The sequence below is a fragment of the Macrotis lagotis genome, chromosome 5 (genome assembly GCF_037893015.1).
Source record: "Macrotis lagotis isolate mMagLag1 chromosome 5, bilby.v1.9.chrom.fasta, whole genome shotgun sequence".
NCBI classification, from domain to species: Eukaryota; Metazoa; Chordata; class Mammalia; order Peramelemorphia; family Peramelidae; genus Macrotis; species Macrotis lagotis.
The window spans coordinates 537,605-551,705 of record NC_133662.1 but is presented as its reverse complement, the minus strand read 5'-3'; the positions used below and the strand labels follow the sequence as shown (position 1 = coordinate 551,705).

The 14,101-nt window shown below is 38.9% G+C and overlaps 1 protein-coding gene and 1 long non-coding RNA gene across 4 annotated transcripts in view; one reads left to right on the top strand and one right to left on the bottom strand.

Moving 5' to 3' along the window:
• Positions 1-14,101, top strand: part of FGD2 (FYVE, RhoGEF and PH domain containing 2) — a 52,837-nt gene that overhangs the window by 23,366 nt on the left and 15,370 nt on the right. For all 3 annotated transcript variants that reach the window (XM_074236390.1, XM_074236389.1, XM_074236388.1), the window contains 3 exons: positions 713-771; positions 1,570-1,716; positions 3,802-3,894. In XM_074236390.1, the coding sequence (XP_074092491.1) occupies positions 713-771; positions 1,570-1,716; positions 3,802-3,894 (299 nt within the window). The remainder of the gene's footprint in view (positions 1-712; positions 772-1,569; positions 1,717-3,801; positions 3,895-14,101) is intronic.
• The window catches only part of LOC141523312 (uncharacterized), a 47,633-nt gene that overhangs the window by 23,908 nt on the left and 9,624 nt on the right, over positions 1-14,101 (bottom strand). The gene's annotated exons all lie outside the window — the stretch shown is intronic.

Sequence of the window (14,101 nt, the reverse complement as noted above, 5' to 3'; positions counted from 1 at the left end):
CTATTCCATATCCTACATTATGTACCTTATTCTATAGTTATATTCATATTTTATTCCCCTACATATGCTAGAAGTTTTGTCTTATTTATTTCAATGTTTTGTTAATGTTTCATCAAATGGAATCAAGCCCCTACAACAAACCTACACGAACTAGAAGAGAAGAAAAGCATATAAAGCTAATCAAACCCTAAAGAATGAATCTGAAATTGTCCTAAACCAAGGCACATAATAGGTGATTAATAAATGATAATTAAACTGAATGACTCTCCCCCACCACTGGGAATCCTTGGTAATATTAACCCTGTTATATCCTTGGTAATATCCTCAACTGTTTTGTCCATGGCTTTGTCTCTAATGGGAGTCCCTCAAGTTGGGAATTAGGAGTTAACTGGGGGAAAAAAAGATAGGTATCCTTCCAGACATTAGCCTCCCACCTTAGGAACTGACCCTGACCTGCTTTTTTGTTGTTGTTATTCTAAAAGCCTCTTTCAGAATTCAGAACTGCCTCCCTTCTCACAAGTCTTAGTATTCCAGGACTCAGAGGCAGAAAGACCTGAGCTTGAATCCTTCTTCAAATATCTACTGGGTTACTCTGGGCAAATCACTTATCAACTTCCTTGTCTCAGTTTCTTCATCTGTGAAATGGAGATGATAATAACAATAATACTCTTCCATCCATCCTTTTTTATAACTTTACAACTCTTTCTTTCAGAAGCTCTGGATATGATCTTCTCTGCTGCTCAGCATTCTAATGCAGCCATCACTGAGATGGTGAGCTAGGACCCCTCAGCTCTCAGCAGGGTGGGAGCAGTTATCCTGGGATCTCAATTCCTTAAGTTTCTAATTCCTTCTAATCTTCCCTCTAAGGCCCTTTTGCTTCCTAAAAACCTCAACATTCCTGTACTTTACCTGCCCCCTTGTTCCTGGTCTTCCTCATCCCTAATTTACTTTGGAGTGAATTATATATATAAATACACACACACACACACACACACACACACACACACATATATATTTATATGCATATACATATATATATGATCATGCAGGAGTTAGTTTTGTTTGACTATGTATATTTGTTGCAATGGTTTTGTTTTTCTATTTTTTTCTCATGGTGGGGGAAGAGGGAGAGAAAATTAGTTTTCGTTCATTGAAAAAAAATTAGAATTTAAAACTAAACCCTCAAAAAAAGAAAGAAAGAAAGAAAGAAAGTCCTCATGTGTAAGGTCCTACTTGACCTTAGCTCAGAGGTGAAGATGAGGAGGGAATACATCCCCATTATGGTGACAGCCTATGAGAAATTATGGAAAAGGTAATATTTTCTTAAATCTTGTGATATATGCTATCTCCCTAGAGGAAAATTTTCCCAAACTAGAGCTATGTCTTTTTGCCAAAAGCTTGCTTTTCAAATAAAATGGCATTTTTCAGGGGTTCACAGTTCTAAAAGTCAGAGAGTTCTGGTCCACTATGATCCAGGTTCTCCCTAAGAAGCAAGGGCTACAAAATGGGTTGGATATACTTCATGTCCTTCCTGTGTAGGGTTTTCTCCTTCTTTCTCTCCCTCTCTAGGAGCGTCTGCAGAATCTGTGGGATGTGTACCAGCGTCTGGGCCTTGAGGATGATATTGTGGATCCCTCCAATGAATTGCTCCAGGAAGGTCCCATTCAGAAGATCTCTTTCAGACATAGCAGTACCATGGATCGCTACTTGTTCTTGGTAAGGGAGAAGGGCTCAAAAGAGTAAGGCTATAGGATATGGGACTAGCAAAGATCTATCTGACTCCAAGTCCCATATTCCTGCTATAATATCTTTGCTAGGACAGGGGTTTGCTAGAGAATATTTAACAACCAACCCTTCAAGAAAAAAATATGAAAGATACAATCTGCATTATTGATATTTTCTCCATCATTAAGTCCAAGATTTTTAAAAGCTCTATGGATTAAACTTTCTTAAATTCTACGGATTATATAGAATAATAACTCAAACCCTGATTTGTAACTTTGCTAATTTCAGAGGTGTAAATGCTTACACTGAAGATTTAACAACTGGATCTTGGAAATCTATCTGATCCAACTCCAACTTAGATTAGGTGAACTCTGAAGTTCCTTCCAATTCTGTTACTCTGTAGAAGAATTGGAAAAACCCATTGACCACCAGACCCTGATTCTGCATCTGGGCTTAATCATATGACCTCAGGGAAAAAGAATTAGCAGAATTCTTAGCTCTCTGGTGCTTCATCACACTTGATCTTGGAGGCTGTCTGTCTACTATTGAAAGGGGTCTTGAATCATGAAGTTCAAAGACTCCTATGACTGTTGTGATTGGAAAGCAGGATATGGAGATGCCATTTGAGTAAATGCTATCCTCCTCATCAAGTAAACCACAGGAGACATGGCCATCCCCACAGCATATTCCCCTTTACTGAGAACATGTGATTAGGAGATCAGGGGCATGGATCCATTGAATTCTAGCAGAGTAGACTTGGACAAGTTGCAGTCTACAGAGAATGAGCACTGATTTTAATTTAACCTGGGTGTGAGTTCATGGCTCCGTCACTTACTGAGCAAACTAAGTGACAAAGTGGATGGAGACATGGAGACCTGAGTTTGAATCCTGCTTCAAATACCTACTGGGTAACTCTGGGCAAATCATTTAACAGCTTCCTTGCCTCAGTTTCTTCATCTGTGAAATGGGGATGATAATAATAATACTTACCTCTTTCCTATGGTTGTGATGAGGATCACAAGAAATAATAGGTAAAATGCTTTGTAAATCTTAAAGTGATACATAAATGACAGTTATCATGATTACTACTATTCAGCATGAATTCTTGGATAAGTCACTTAAATTCTCTGGGCTTCATTTTCCTTATCTGTAGAGGGCTGAGTGAGCTGAGTCATTTTTCATTTGTGTTTTGGTTATTTTTTGGGGGGGCAAAGATACTGGAGTGGTTTGCCTTTTCCTTCTCTGCCTCATTTTACAGATGAGGAAACTAAAGGCAAACAGGGTAAAGTGACTTATCCAGCGTCACACAGATAGTAAATGTCTGAAACTGGATTTGAACTCCAGATGATGAGTCTTCCTACCACCAGTCCCAGCACACTGCACCATGGCGCCACCTAGTGGCCCTCATGTGTAAAGGGGGATTATTACTAGCTGCACTAAGAGTGTTTTGTCCTTCATTTTTGAAGATCATGACATCAGGGGTGATGCCATGACAAGCACATGAATTGGATTTGAGTGAGGTGATGCTGGGCTCCTTCTTGAACCCTCCTTGAGTGAGGGCTCCTTCTCCAGAACCATCTGGATACAGTGGCCAGATATGGATAAGGACAACTGAAGATGGCCCTGGATATAAGGCAATCAGTATTAAGTGATGACCTTGCCCAAGGTTGCACAGCTAGTTAAGTGACAAGTGTCTGAAGCCAGATTTGAACTCCCATCCTCCTGAATCCAAGGCTGTTGCTCTATCTACTGTGCCACCTAGCAGCACCCAGAGACAGTGGACTTTAGTGTCTAGATAGCCAACTTTGGAGTCAGGAACCACTCTCCACCCCTAATTCTTTAAACCAATAAATTTCAAAGCATTTGTAGGACCTGATTTGAAGAAGGAATTTCTGAACTAGAAGTTTCTTCACTAGAAGTCACAGATTCAGATTTTTAAAGCTTATACACTTACATTAGCCACATATGGGGCTGTTGCGAGGCTCAAATGAGACAATGGATGTAAACCTTTCAAGTGTAATATTCACATTGACCATTATTATTTTAAAGGTGACCATATGTTCTTTTCTTCATCAGTTCAACAATATGTTGCTGTACTGTATCCCTAAGGTGATTCAGGTTGGGGCTCAGTTCCAGGTGAGGACACGGATAGATGTGGCTGGGATGAAGGTGAGATTCCTTTTAACCCTTCCACTTAATTTATTGTATTGATATCTTGTTTTTATACTATCATTTTCCCCTCAAATATATCCTTCTCTTTTCCCCTACCAACAAATGTAAGATACATGGAAGTGGAGTTTGACTAAATATGTAGACATGGCTTATTAATAGGTGCATTCTGAAATCTGATTAAAGCCCACCTGGTCTTCAAGGGAAATTATTACCTTCCTCTTTTATGGGGAATAGGAGAAAGGTTGTCCTGATCCTTTCAACAATGTAAATGGAGGGGAGGGTCAGGGGAGCAGTTAAGGTTCAGGATCTCCAAAACTGGGAAATCTGGCCTTCAATCTCCAAGAGGGATATCAGACTAGATGTAACTATCTGCCCCCAACATAGAGGTACAGGAGGATCAGAACAAAATTTGCTTCCCTGATCACTCTTGATAGGGAAAGGACAACCTTTAACTTATATTTGCCCCTTCTCACCAAACAATGGTTATGCAAAGGGTCATCATAAATAGAAGGAATGTTAATCCATTTATCTAAGCAAAATAGTAAATAGAAAACACAGAGACATTCTACAGATTAGAATATATCAGAGAATGTACAAAAGTGAATGAAATCTTTAGCTGAGATTGATAAGATCTCAGTTCAAACCAAGAGAAAGATGAAGGAGCGGTCCACTCCCCAAAGTCTCCCTGGAGATCAAGAACATGATGAAATCAATTCTAATATATGTCTTTCTTTCTTTAATTTTATTTTTATTTAAGGCAATGGGGTTAAGTGACTTGCCCAAGGTCACAGTTACACTATATATGGCCAATATAAGTGTATATGCTTTAAAAATCTGAATCTGTGACTTCTTGTGTAACTAGGTAACTATTAAGTGTCTGAGGTCACATTTGAACTCAGGTTTTCCTGACTCCAGGACCAGTGCTCTGTCCACTGCGCCACCTAGCTGCCCCCTAATGAATGTCTTTCAATCACACTTAATCTAGCATTCAATTCTCTTGTCAGTCTGACTGTCTTTCTCTCTCTCTCTCTCTCTCTCTCTCTCTCTCACACACACACACACACACACACACACACACACACACACATACACAAAATCTTCTAAAGATACACAATATTATGCTCAGCATTATCTTAGTCAATCAATAGTAATATGTCCCTCCAAATATGAAACAAGATACACAGGGTTGCCCTGCCACAAAAATGCCCCTGTTTTTCACAGAAGCAGAATGACATAAAGAATAAAAAAAAAGGAAAGACACAGCTCTCCCTCTTCCCAAAAGCAGCTCACCAAAAAAACAACCATTATATCATCTGTATCTGATAGTACATGAAATATTCTATACCTTTAGTCTTTCATGTATGCAAAAAAAAGAGAGGATTTATTTTTTCAACTTCATTCTAAGGGCCCATCTGCCTCAACTTGTGTTTGCTTCTTGAACAGGAGCAGAGAATTTAAAATTTTAAAGGTAGTGAGGAAAGTGTGTGCTCTGGGAGCAGAAAGAGATTAATCCGATTAAGCTACTTGAGATCAAGGTGAAGACCAATCCTAGGGAAAAAATGGAAGACAAATTCCCCAAAGGAAAAGAGCAGCCATATTCCATTAGGGATTAACAAAAGGAATTGGGAGTCCTGGGTTTGAATTCTGGTTCTGTTTCTTGTCACCTGCATTAACTATGCTATGCTTTTACCCAATTCATTAATAAAAATATAAGTACAAGGCCAAGGGTAGAATCCTGTAATACTTCACTACAGAGTATTGTTCTTCAGTTATTTTTCAGTTGTGTTTATCTGTGATCCCATTTAGAGTTTTCTTGTCAAAAAATACTGGAGTGGTTTGCCATTTTCTTTTCTAGCTCATTTTAATGATAAGGAAACTGAGGCAGACAATATTCATTGACTTGTCCAGGGGGTCACATAGCTAGTAAATATCTGAGGTCAGATATGAACTCAAGAAGATGAGTCTTCCTGCCTCCAGGCCCAGCATTCTAACCACTGTGCCACCTAATGACTCCATAGAGTTAAAGCATGTGAAATACGTTGTTATAGTGGGGATTACTTTTATTTATGGTTTAGTCTGATAAGTGGTAACTCAGTTTCAACTTGATTATGAGGAAAACTTTGGGTAGCTCTAATTGTTTTCCTGACATTGAGTCTAAATTGAACTCTTTACACCTATTTCTTACTCCTTGTTCTAACCCCTGGCACCTAACTGATCTTAACCCCTCCTCCACACTTAATTTCTCTGTGACAGTCCTTCAAATAAATACTTGAAGACACTGTCATAGATCCCCTGAGTCAACAATTTCTTGTAATTTGGGGGGGGGGGTCTAGTCATTTTACCGATTCTAAATCTAATTAATTTTAATGCCAATTTGCCCACATCTCTCCATCTTGTCCACAAAGATATAATGAGAGCCTTTTAGCAAATGTCTTGCTGAAATCTAGGTAAACTAAACAAAAAAAATTATATTTCCCTTCATCTACCAAAGCTAATAAAGTACTCCTCTGAGCTACCTTCCCCAATTCACACCCACAAGTTGGCTCTCCTAGGGGAATGCATGTTACTTAGTCGTGTCAGATTCTCTGTGATCCTTTTTGGGGTTTTTCTTGGTATAGATACTGGAAAGGCATGGCAGACCACGAGAAATAGAGGCAAATAGGGTGAAGTGATTTGCACAGGGTCACACAACTAGTAGGTGTCTAAGGTCAGATTTGAACTCAGGAATATGAATGAGTTCTCAGTCATGAGGTTCTCTAGCTACTGTGCCACCTAGTTGGCCCTATGGGAATACTAGCCCAGGTTCAATTTATTCATTAGATCTATATCCTTAAAGCTAAGCTGTGACTGCTTTTCTATCTGCCAGTAGATACAATTAGCTCAAACCAAAGTTCACTATTGAGAAGATATGGTGAGAATGAGCAGCTGAGTGTTACAGTGGATAAAACAATGGACTTGGAATCTATAAGATTCATGAGTTCAAATTTAGTGCCAGACTCATTAGCTGTTTGACTCTAGGCAAGTTACTTAATCCTGTTTGCCTCAGTTTCCTCATCTGGAAGATAAACTGGAGAAGGAAATTGCAAACCATTCTAGTATCTTTGCCAAGAAAACCTCAAATGGGATCATGATGAGGCGGACATGACTGAACAACAAAGAAACAAACATAAAATTGTGAGCAGTAGCAAAATATTCCCCTATCCCATAAATATAAGGTACACTCTCCCATATATACATACAGATCAATTAGAAGAGCAGGTGTATACAAAGTTAGTATTAGTGTAGCAGAGTGGTGCATATTTAGTGATCACAACTTCCTTTCCTAAGTTCTTAGAAACTTCTTTAAAAAATAAGTCAATTCAAGTCAAGCTCACTACAAATTTAAAGAGTCTATAGTTTTCTTCTTCTTCTTTTTTTTTTTAACAATCTGGACAATATTTTCCTGTCTCTAGTCTTGTGGCACCCAATTCATTCTCTGAGTGTTTTCAGATCTCACATATAGTGGTTTGGCAATCAAATCTACAAATTATCTCAGGACCGAGGAATGTAAGTTTGTTTGAGACTAGGTATTCAAACTCATTGAGAGGACTTAGGTGCTTATTTGCCATGTTCTCTTATCTTGGGTTTCAAATTCTTGACCATTTTTATTTTTCTTTCAACAGAGCATTCTCATAGAAAAAAAAAAGAAGAAAAACAGGAATTGTGTAGTTCAGCTTTTTCTCCATCATCTATCATTACTGTTACCCTGAACAACAAGCTATCTCTGCTTTGAAGTTCCTTTTGACCCCCAGGCTTGTTTATAAAAAGTCACCTCCTATTTCATCAGAGTGACTAGGTGACTCAGTGAATAGTGTCAGACCTAGATTCAGAAAGATCTGAACGTAACTATTTACTAGCTTTATGACCCTGGCCAAGTCATTTAACCTTGTTTGCCTCTGTCCTTTTGTGTCACCCAGTTGTCCTTTTCTTCCCCTGAAATTACCATTTGATATTACATTGTTCCTATCTTGTGTCCATGCCTTTAAAAAATTTAAGTTATTTGAACTTATCTTCATCAGTTTTGAACTGATGTTGTTATTTGAACTGTTAATAAGTTATTTGATCTCCATCAATGTCTCTTGAAAATTCCTCTTTTTCTTCCTTATCAAAATAATTTATCTAGGTAGAATTTTATTGTTGAGAGCATCCTATCTCTCTTGGGTCAATATTCCCTATAGAATCTTAAGCCATGAGATCCTACTTATCTTTTTTCCTAATTCTCCACTCTTCCCAAATTTGGTGGAATTCATGTACAATTCTCAGATGGAGGTGGTCATTTCCTTTTAAGGTTTTAGCTGTTTCTACTTAAGTCAATAGTTCTTCCTTATTAATCAGAATCAAATCCAGAATAGTGGTTCCCCTTATCATTTCCTCAACTTTTTGAAATGATCAGTCACTTTGCTCTTATTAAAGAACTCCAGAAGATAGAAGGGTAGGAGTTTCCAACTGTCTCATCTCCTCACCATTTGTTTCATGGTGCCTATTTCTTGTCTATTTACTTATTTCTGATTTTAACTGAATGAGAGACCAAATTATGACCTTGTGAGCTTCAAAAGTTTGAAGGAGTTATAAAAAGGTCTCTCAGTAATGGAAGTCGTGGCAGAGACAAAATAATCTGGTAACAGCAGTAACTGAGTTTGGTGAAGACCTAAGCTTGAGAAGTAACCTATGTGACAACCCAACAGTGAGACTGAGATAGAAATCCCACATTATTCCAAGCACACCCTGGCTAATTTTTCCACCCCAAGATTCTGAAATTTTTCTGGCCCCAGGGAAGAACTAGCCCTGTCTTTTAATGTATAGCCATCCCAGAATCTACCAGAAGTGGATATCTTGTAACAGGTATACCTGGGAGAATATAGTGTCATTTATGAGCAAGAATCTTATACAGTTAGGCTAGCTCCTTCCAAGATACAAAGTCTCATCTGCCAATAGTTAGTCTTTTACTGGGATAGGTCGAGCAGGTCACATCTCAAAGCTGATTGTTCATCAGATTTAGTTACTGACGTTGTCAGCTACCGTGGCCTCTGCTACCCACTCCAGAACCTGAGGGGACTTCTTATGGTTCTTCCCTTCTTTTGAAGCTCCCCAGGTCAGAAGTAAACAGCAGAAACAGGAACCATGGTCTCAGGAATACATAGTAACCAGGTGAGGAGATAAAAACAGATGAATCCACTGCCCTTCCCCCCCTCCCCACCTGGAGCCTCATAGTAATCCTCACCAGTTTCAAAACAATACATGGAACACTGGGGAAGAAAGAAAAGAAAGGAAATAAGTATTTAATATTATGGAAGTTACCGTGAAAGAAAAAATGTCAACAAATCCAAAGGAGGAACATAACAATCCTTTTTTTTTCAAACTCTGTTCTTGCTGTTTCATCAGCCTTTCTAGCTCCAAAGTCAACCAGAAAATATATTGTCACCATATAGCACTAGCTTCTCAGTTACTCTTGGCTAAAATGAAAGTAGCCAGGATACACAGTGGATAGAGCATGGGGCTGACAGACAGGAAAAGCTGAGTTCAAATCCTATACTATGTGACTCTGGACAAGCCACTTAACCCTGTTTGCTTCAATTTCTTCTTCTATAAAATGAGCTGAAGAAGGAAATGGCAATATTTCAGTATCTTTGCCTAGAAAACCCTAAATGGGGTCATGACTAAATAATAAAATGTAAGAAGATACTAAAGGTAAGTAGGGTCTATGCTGTGAAGAGCTTTAAATATCAAATCCTAGAAGTTAAGAGTTTATCAAATAAGAAAGATGATAAGGTCAGACCTATATTTTAGGAAAATCATATTTGCAGCTGAGCAAAGGGGTGGATTAGAGAGGAGATAGATTGGAAGAAGGGAAACCAAATAAAAGGTTATTATAATAATTCAAGGGAGTAGGGATGAGTGTCTAAACTATAATAATGATGGCTGTGTGGGTGAAAGGAAGGAAATTTAGGCAAGAGATTTTGTGGCAATAGAAATGATAAGATTTAGCAACAAATTGGGTGGAGTGAAAGAGTGAAGAGTAAAGGATGATAGTGAAGTTATGAACTTGAATGACTCAAAGGATGATGGTGGCTTCAAAAATAATGGGGAAGTTAGAAAAAGGGATGACTGTAAAACTCTATTTGAATATGCTGTTTGAGAGGGTTCATCCAATTAGACATGTCCAACAGGTGGAACTGGAGCTCAGAAACATGGCTAGGGCAGGATATATTTCAAACATGATAACTGTTCAAGTTACTAAATGAGAGAGTGTAGAGAGAAGAGGGACCAAGATAATTCCTTGGGATACATACACTGTTGTTGGATGTAACTTGGATGATGATCCAGTCGAGGAAAGTAAATAGGTAGGGGACCAAAGAGAGAGCAATGTCATAAACACTCAGAGTTTTCAGGAAGAAAGGGTGGCCAACAATGGGTTGAGAAAATTTAGTGATTAAGAGATCATTTCTTAACTTTAAAAAGCATAATTTCTATTGAATAATAAGATTAGAATCATATTTTAGACAATATGAGAAGAGTGAAAGGACAAAAAGTAGAAGGACTGTGTGTAGATGGCTTTTTCAGGGAGTTTGACTAAAAGGGGGGGAAGTTATAGATGATAACTAGTAGGGATAGTAGAATCTAATCTGGGTTTTTGAAGGACAAGGGGAGATTTGGGTCTTTCACTTTCTTATTTAGCAGGGCCACTGATCAGCATGTAAGCATGAAACTGTTTTTTTGGTATGTTGGAAGAAACATAAATGTGACACATTTCTCTGTATGTCAGTGGATTATTCCCCCTGCTTTCCATACTTGCTTTTAAACCATGATCCTCAGTTTTCCCTTTTATGGAAGAAGAAGTCACATCAGAAGTGAATAAACATTTAGCTAAACTGGGAATACGAAGAAAAGGCAAAAGACATCCCCAGCTCTCAAGGAGTTCACAGTCTAATAGAGAATGAAATACTCAGAGAGAAGACAACATGCTAACAACTCTGTAAAAACTAGCTATAGACAGGATAAATTGGAGATAACAGAAGGAAGTCTTCCTTTAAATAAAAGTGGGATTTCAACTGGGACTTGAAGAAAGCCAGGAAAGTCAGGAGATAGAGATGAAGAGGGAGAGCATTCCAGTTATGGGGGGACAACCCAGTGTTCTGTAAATTGTAGGGAACTTAACACTTGTGATCTCAAATGAATACAACAGTACTCTAGGAAATGTGTGTAATATACACTTGGAATTCCATGAAAAATCTTCCAACTCTGCTCTTCCTCACAGTAAAAAATATCATACCTTGATACAAACAAAATTTGTGAGAAACACTGCAGACATATATGCAAAAGTACTTTACAAACTTGAAAATGATATATAAATGTGAGTTATTATTTGTGTCCTGCCTGTCTTACAACCTCCTGTCATAAATAAAACCATGTGCATATATAAAAAAAGGAATTTGAAAAGCTGTCTTGTTGCATTTTAGGCAGCTGCCAATTTTGCTACCCCAGGCCTGGCACTTTACCTAACCCCCTGAACTACCCCTCTGTGCTAGTCCCAACACTCAGAGAACCCCATTCAAACCATGTTGACTCCTAATCAGATGGAGAGTGTCAGGAACAGGACCTGTTGGTCATGACTGGGAGCTTGAAGCTGGCACCAAAAGGCCATCTCAGACTGGCATTTTCTGGGCATCACTCTGCCTGTCTATTCTTGGAGAAGCTGTAAATTATCTGGATGCTTATCTGCCCTCAGTTTGGCTCAGGCTTTTCTTCTGAAGTCAGCCTCAGCCTTTTGGGAAATCATTACTTCTCCCAGTGAAGCTAGAGTCACTAAGCTTGCATTCTTAGACATGCCCAGGAGTGCAGACGAGGTCATGTTGTTCAGGGGAACATAAGAAAACATTTTCAAGAATGCAATGTAATGCAACAAGCATTTCTTAAGTACCTATGATGTGTCTGCACTATTCCTAGTACTGAGAATACAAATAAGAAAAAAAAAAAGAGACTGCTCTTGCTCCCAAGAAGATTATAATCTAATGAGGGAAGACAAAACACCAAAGGGGATCTAGAAAGTGAGGGAGGTAGAATGTATCCAGCACAGGGGTATGATGATGGTGGAGAGGAATACCAATGGGACACGAAGGGTTTGCTGGATTTCTGAGTCCTCTTTATATGAAGTCTTTTGGAGGGGTTTTTTCCCTCCTCTCCCCAACCCTCCAATCAGAAGAGCAAAGTCTACTGAGGGTTTGGCAGAAGCTTGAGTACCAAAGTTAAAGCAATCATCTTTATTTTATTTATTTAAGGCAATGGTGTTAAGTGACTTGCCCAAGCTAGGCAATTATTATTATTTTTTTAGGTTTATTTGCAAGGCAATGGGGTTAAATGGCTTGCCCAAGGCCATACAGCTAGGTAATTACTAAGTGTCTGAGACCGGATCTGAACCCAGGTACTCCTGACTCCAGGGCCAGTGCTTTATCCATTACATCACCTAGCTGCCCCCCAAGCTACGCAATTATTGTCTGAGGCTGGATTTGAATTCAGGTCCTCCTGACTCCAGAGCTGGTGCTCTATCCACTATGCCACCTAGCTGCCCCCAGAAATCAGCTTTTGATGAGGTAAATTTTGATGAGAAATATATCTCTGGATCATGAGCACAATCTTAGCCAGGGAAGTCCAGGAGAAAAAGAGACAGAGAGACAGATGCAGAGAGAGATGCAGAGACAGAGAGTCACGCAGAAACCAAGAGAGAGATACACAAATATATCACTTATATAAAACATGTCACATGTCATATATGTTATATGTGCCACATATAAATATATATTGTGCATCACATTAAATATATGTCCCATACAGTTATCATATATAAATAGTTGTAATGTGTGTTATATGTGCACTTTGCATATATATCATATACACACATAATAATTACATCCTATATACATGTCATACTCATACATAAATGTGTGTGTATATATATATTTATATATTTAATATGTTTATGATGAGGGGTACAATAATTCCCTAGATGTGGCTTGACATTTCTCCCCACAGAGGTCCAGAGAGGACTGCCTGTCCTCTACCTACCTAAACCTCAAAAGAGATTGGAGAAGAAGATGTACCTTTAGAAAGGGAGAGGAAGTAGTATCCTAGGTCAGTGAAGGTCAGGGCAATGGGAGAGGTGTGCAGTGTGTGACATTACCCAAGGCCTATCTGACCCTCCCAGGGTCTGCCTCTGATACCACTTCTCACCTGCTCCCTCCCCGATTTCCTATTCAATGGAATCTGTCCCAGATGCGGAATTCCTGATTCAAATCTGGTCATGTGTATACATATAATTGGTGTATGTGGTATCTGTTGGAGGGATATGTTGGCTCTGTGCTTCTCATATCTCTCCATGTGTCTCTCCTCTGGGAAAGGTCTTAGAATATAGAATGGAAGAGCAGAGAGTGTCGATGCTTGGAAGTATCTCTGAGCAATGTCTCTAAATGTATATCTAAGTAGGGATGCTCATAGAAACATTTGCAGGTGTGTGTGTGCCTCTTAATATTCCTCCCTGCATTGGGGTCTCTGTGGGTGTTTTTGAATCCATTAGTTCCACTATACCTATGTACTCATGCATATGTGTGTGTGTATGTGTGCAAATAATTATCCTTTCCTGGAGTGGACATCATTTGTCAGGCAAAAGAGAAGGGTATCTTCCCAATGTCTATTCATCTAAGATGTGTCTTATAGAATACTAGAATTTGGTGGTGTTTTAGAATACAGAAAATCAAAGCACAAGAACAGAATGTCAGAATATAGAACAGGGGTGTCAAAACTTGGAGAGATCTTAGAACACATAATGTCAGAATTTGGAGAGGTTTTGGAACACAGAATGTCAGAGCATAGAACAGGGATATCAAAGCTGGAAAAGGTCTTAGAAAACAAAATGTCAGAGTTTCGAGAGTTTCTTAGAACATAGAATATCAGAGTATAGAGCAGGATGACAGAGCTAGGAGGGACTTTGAAACCATTTTTTCCAGTCCCTTCCTTTATCTTCATTGGCTCAAGAACCTGTGTCTGTGGTTTGGAACCAGACTGGCCTAAAGGCAAAACAATAAAATCATCCAGGGAGATGTGGCCTCCTCCTTCCCCAGGCTTCACCACCCTGATCCCTAGTCCTTGCCTTCCCCCTTCTCTTCCTGAGGGA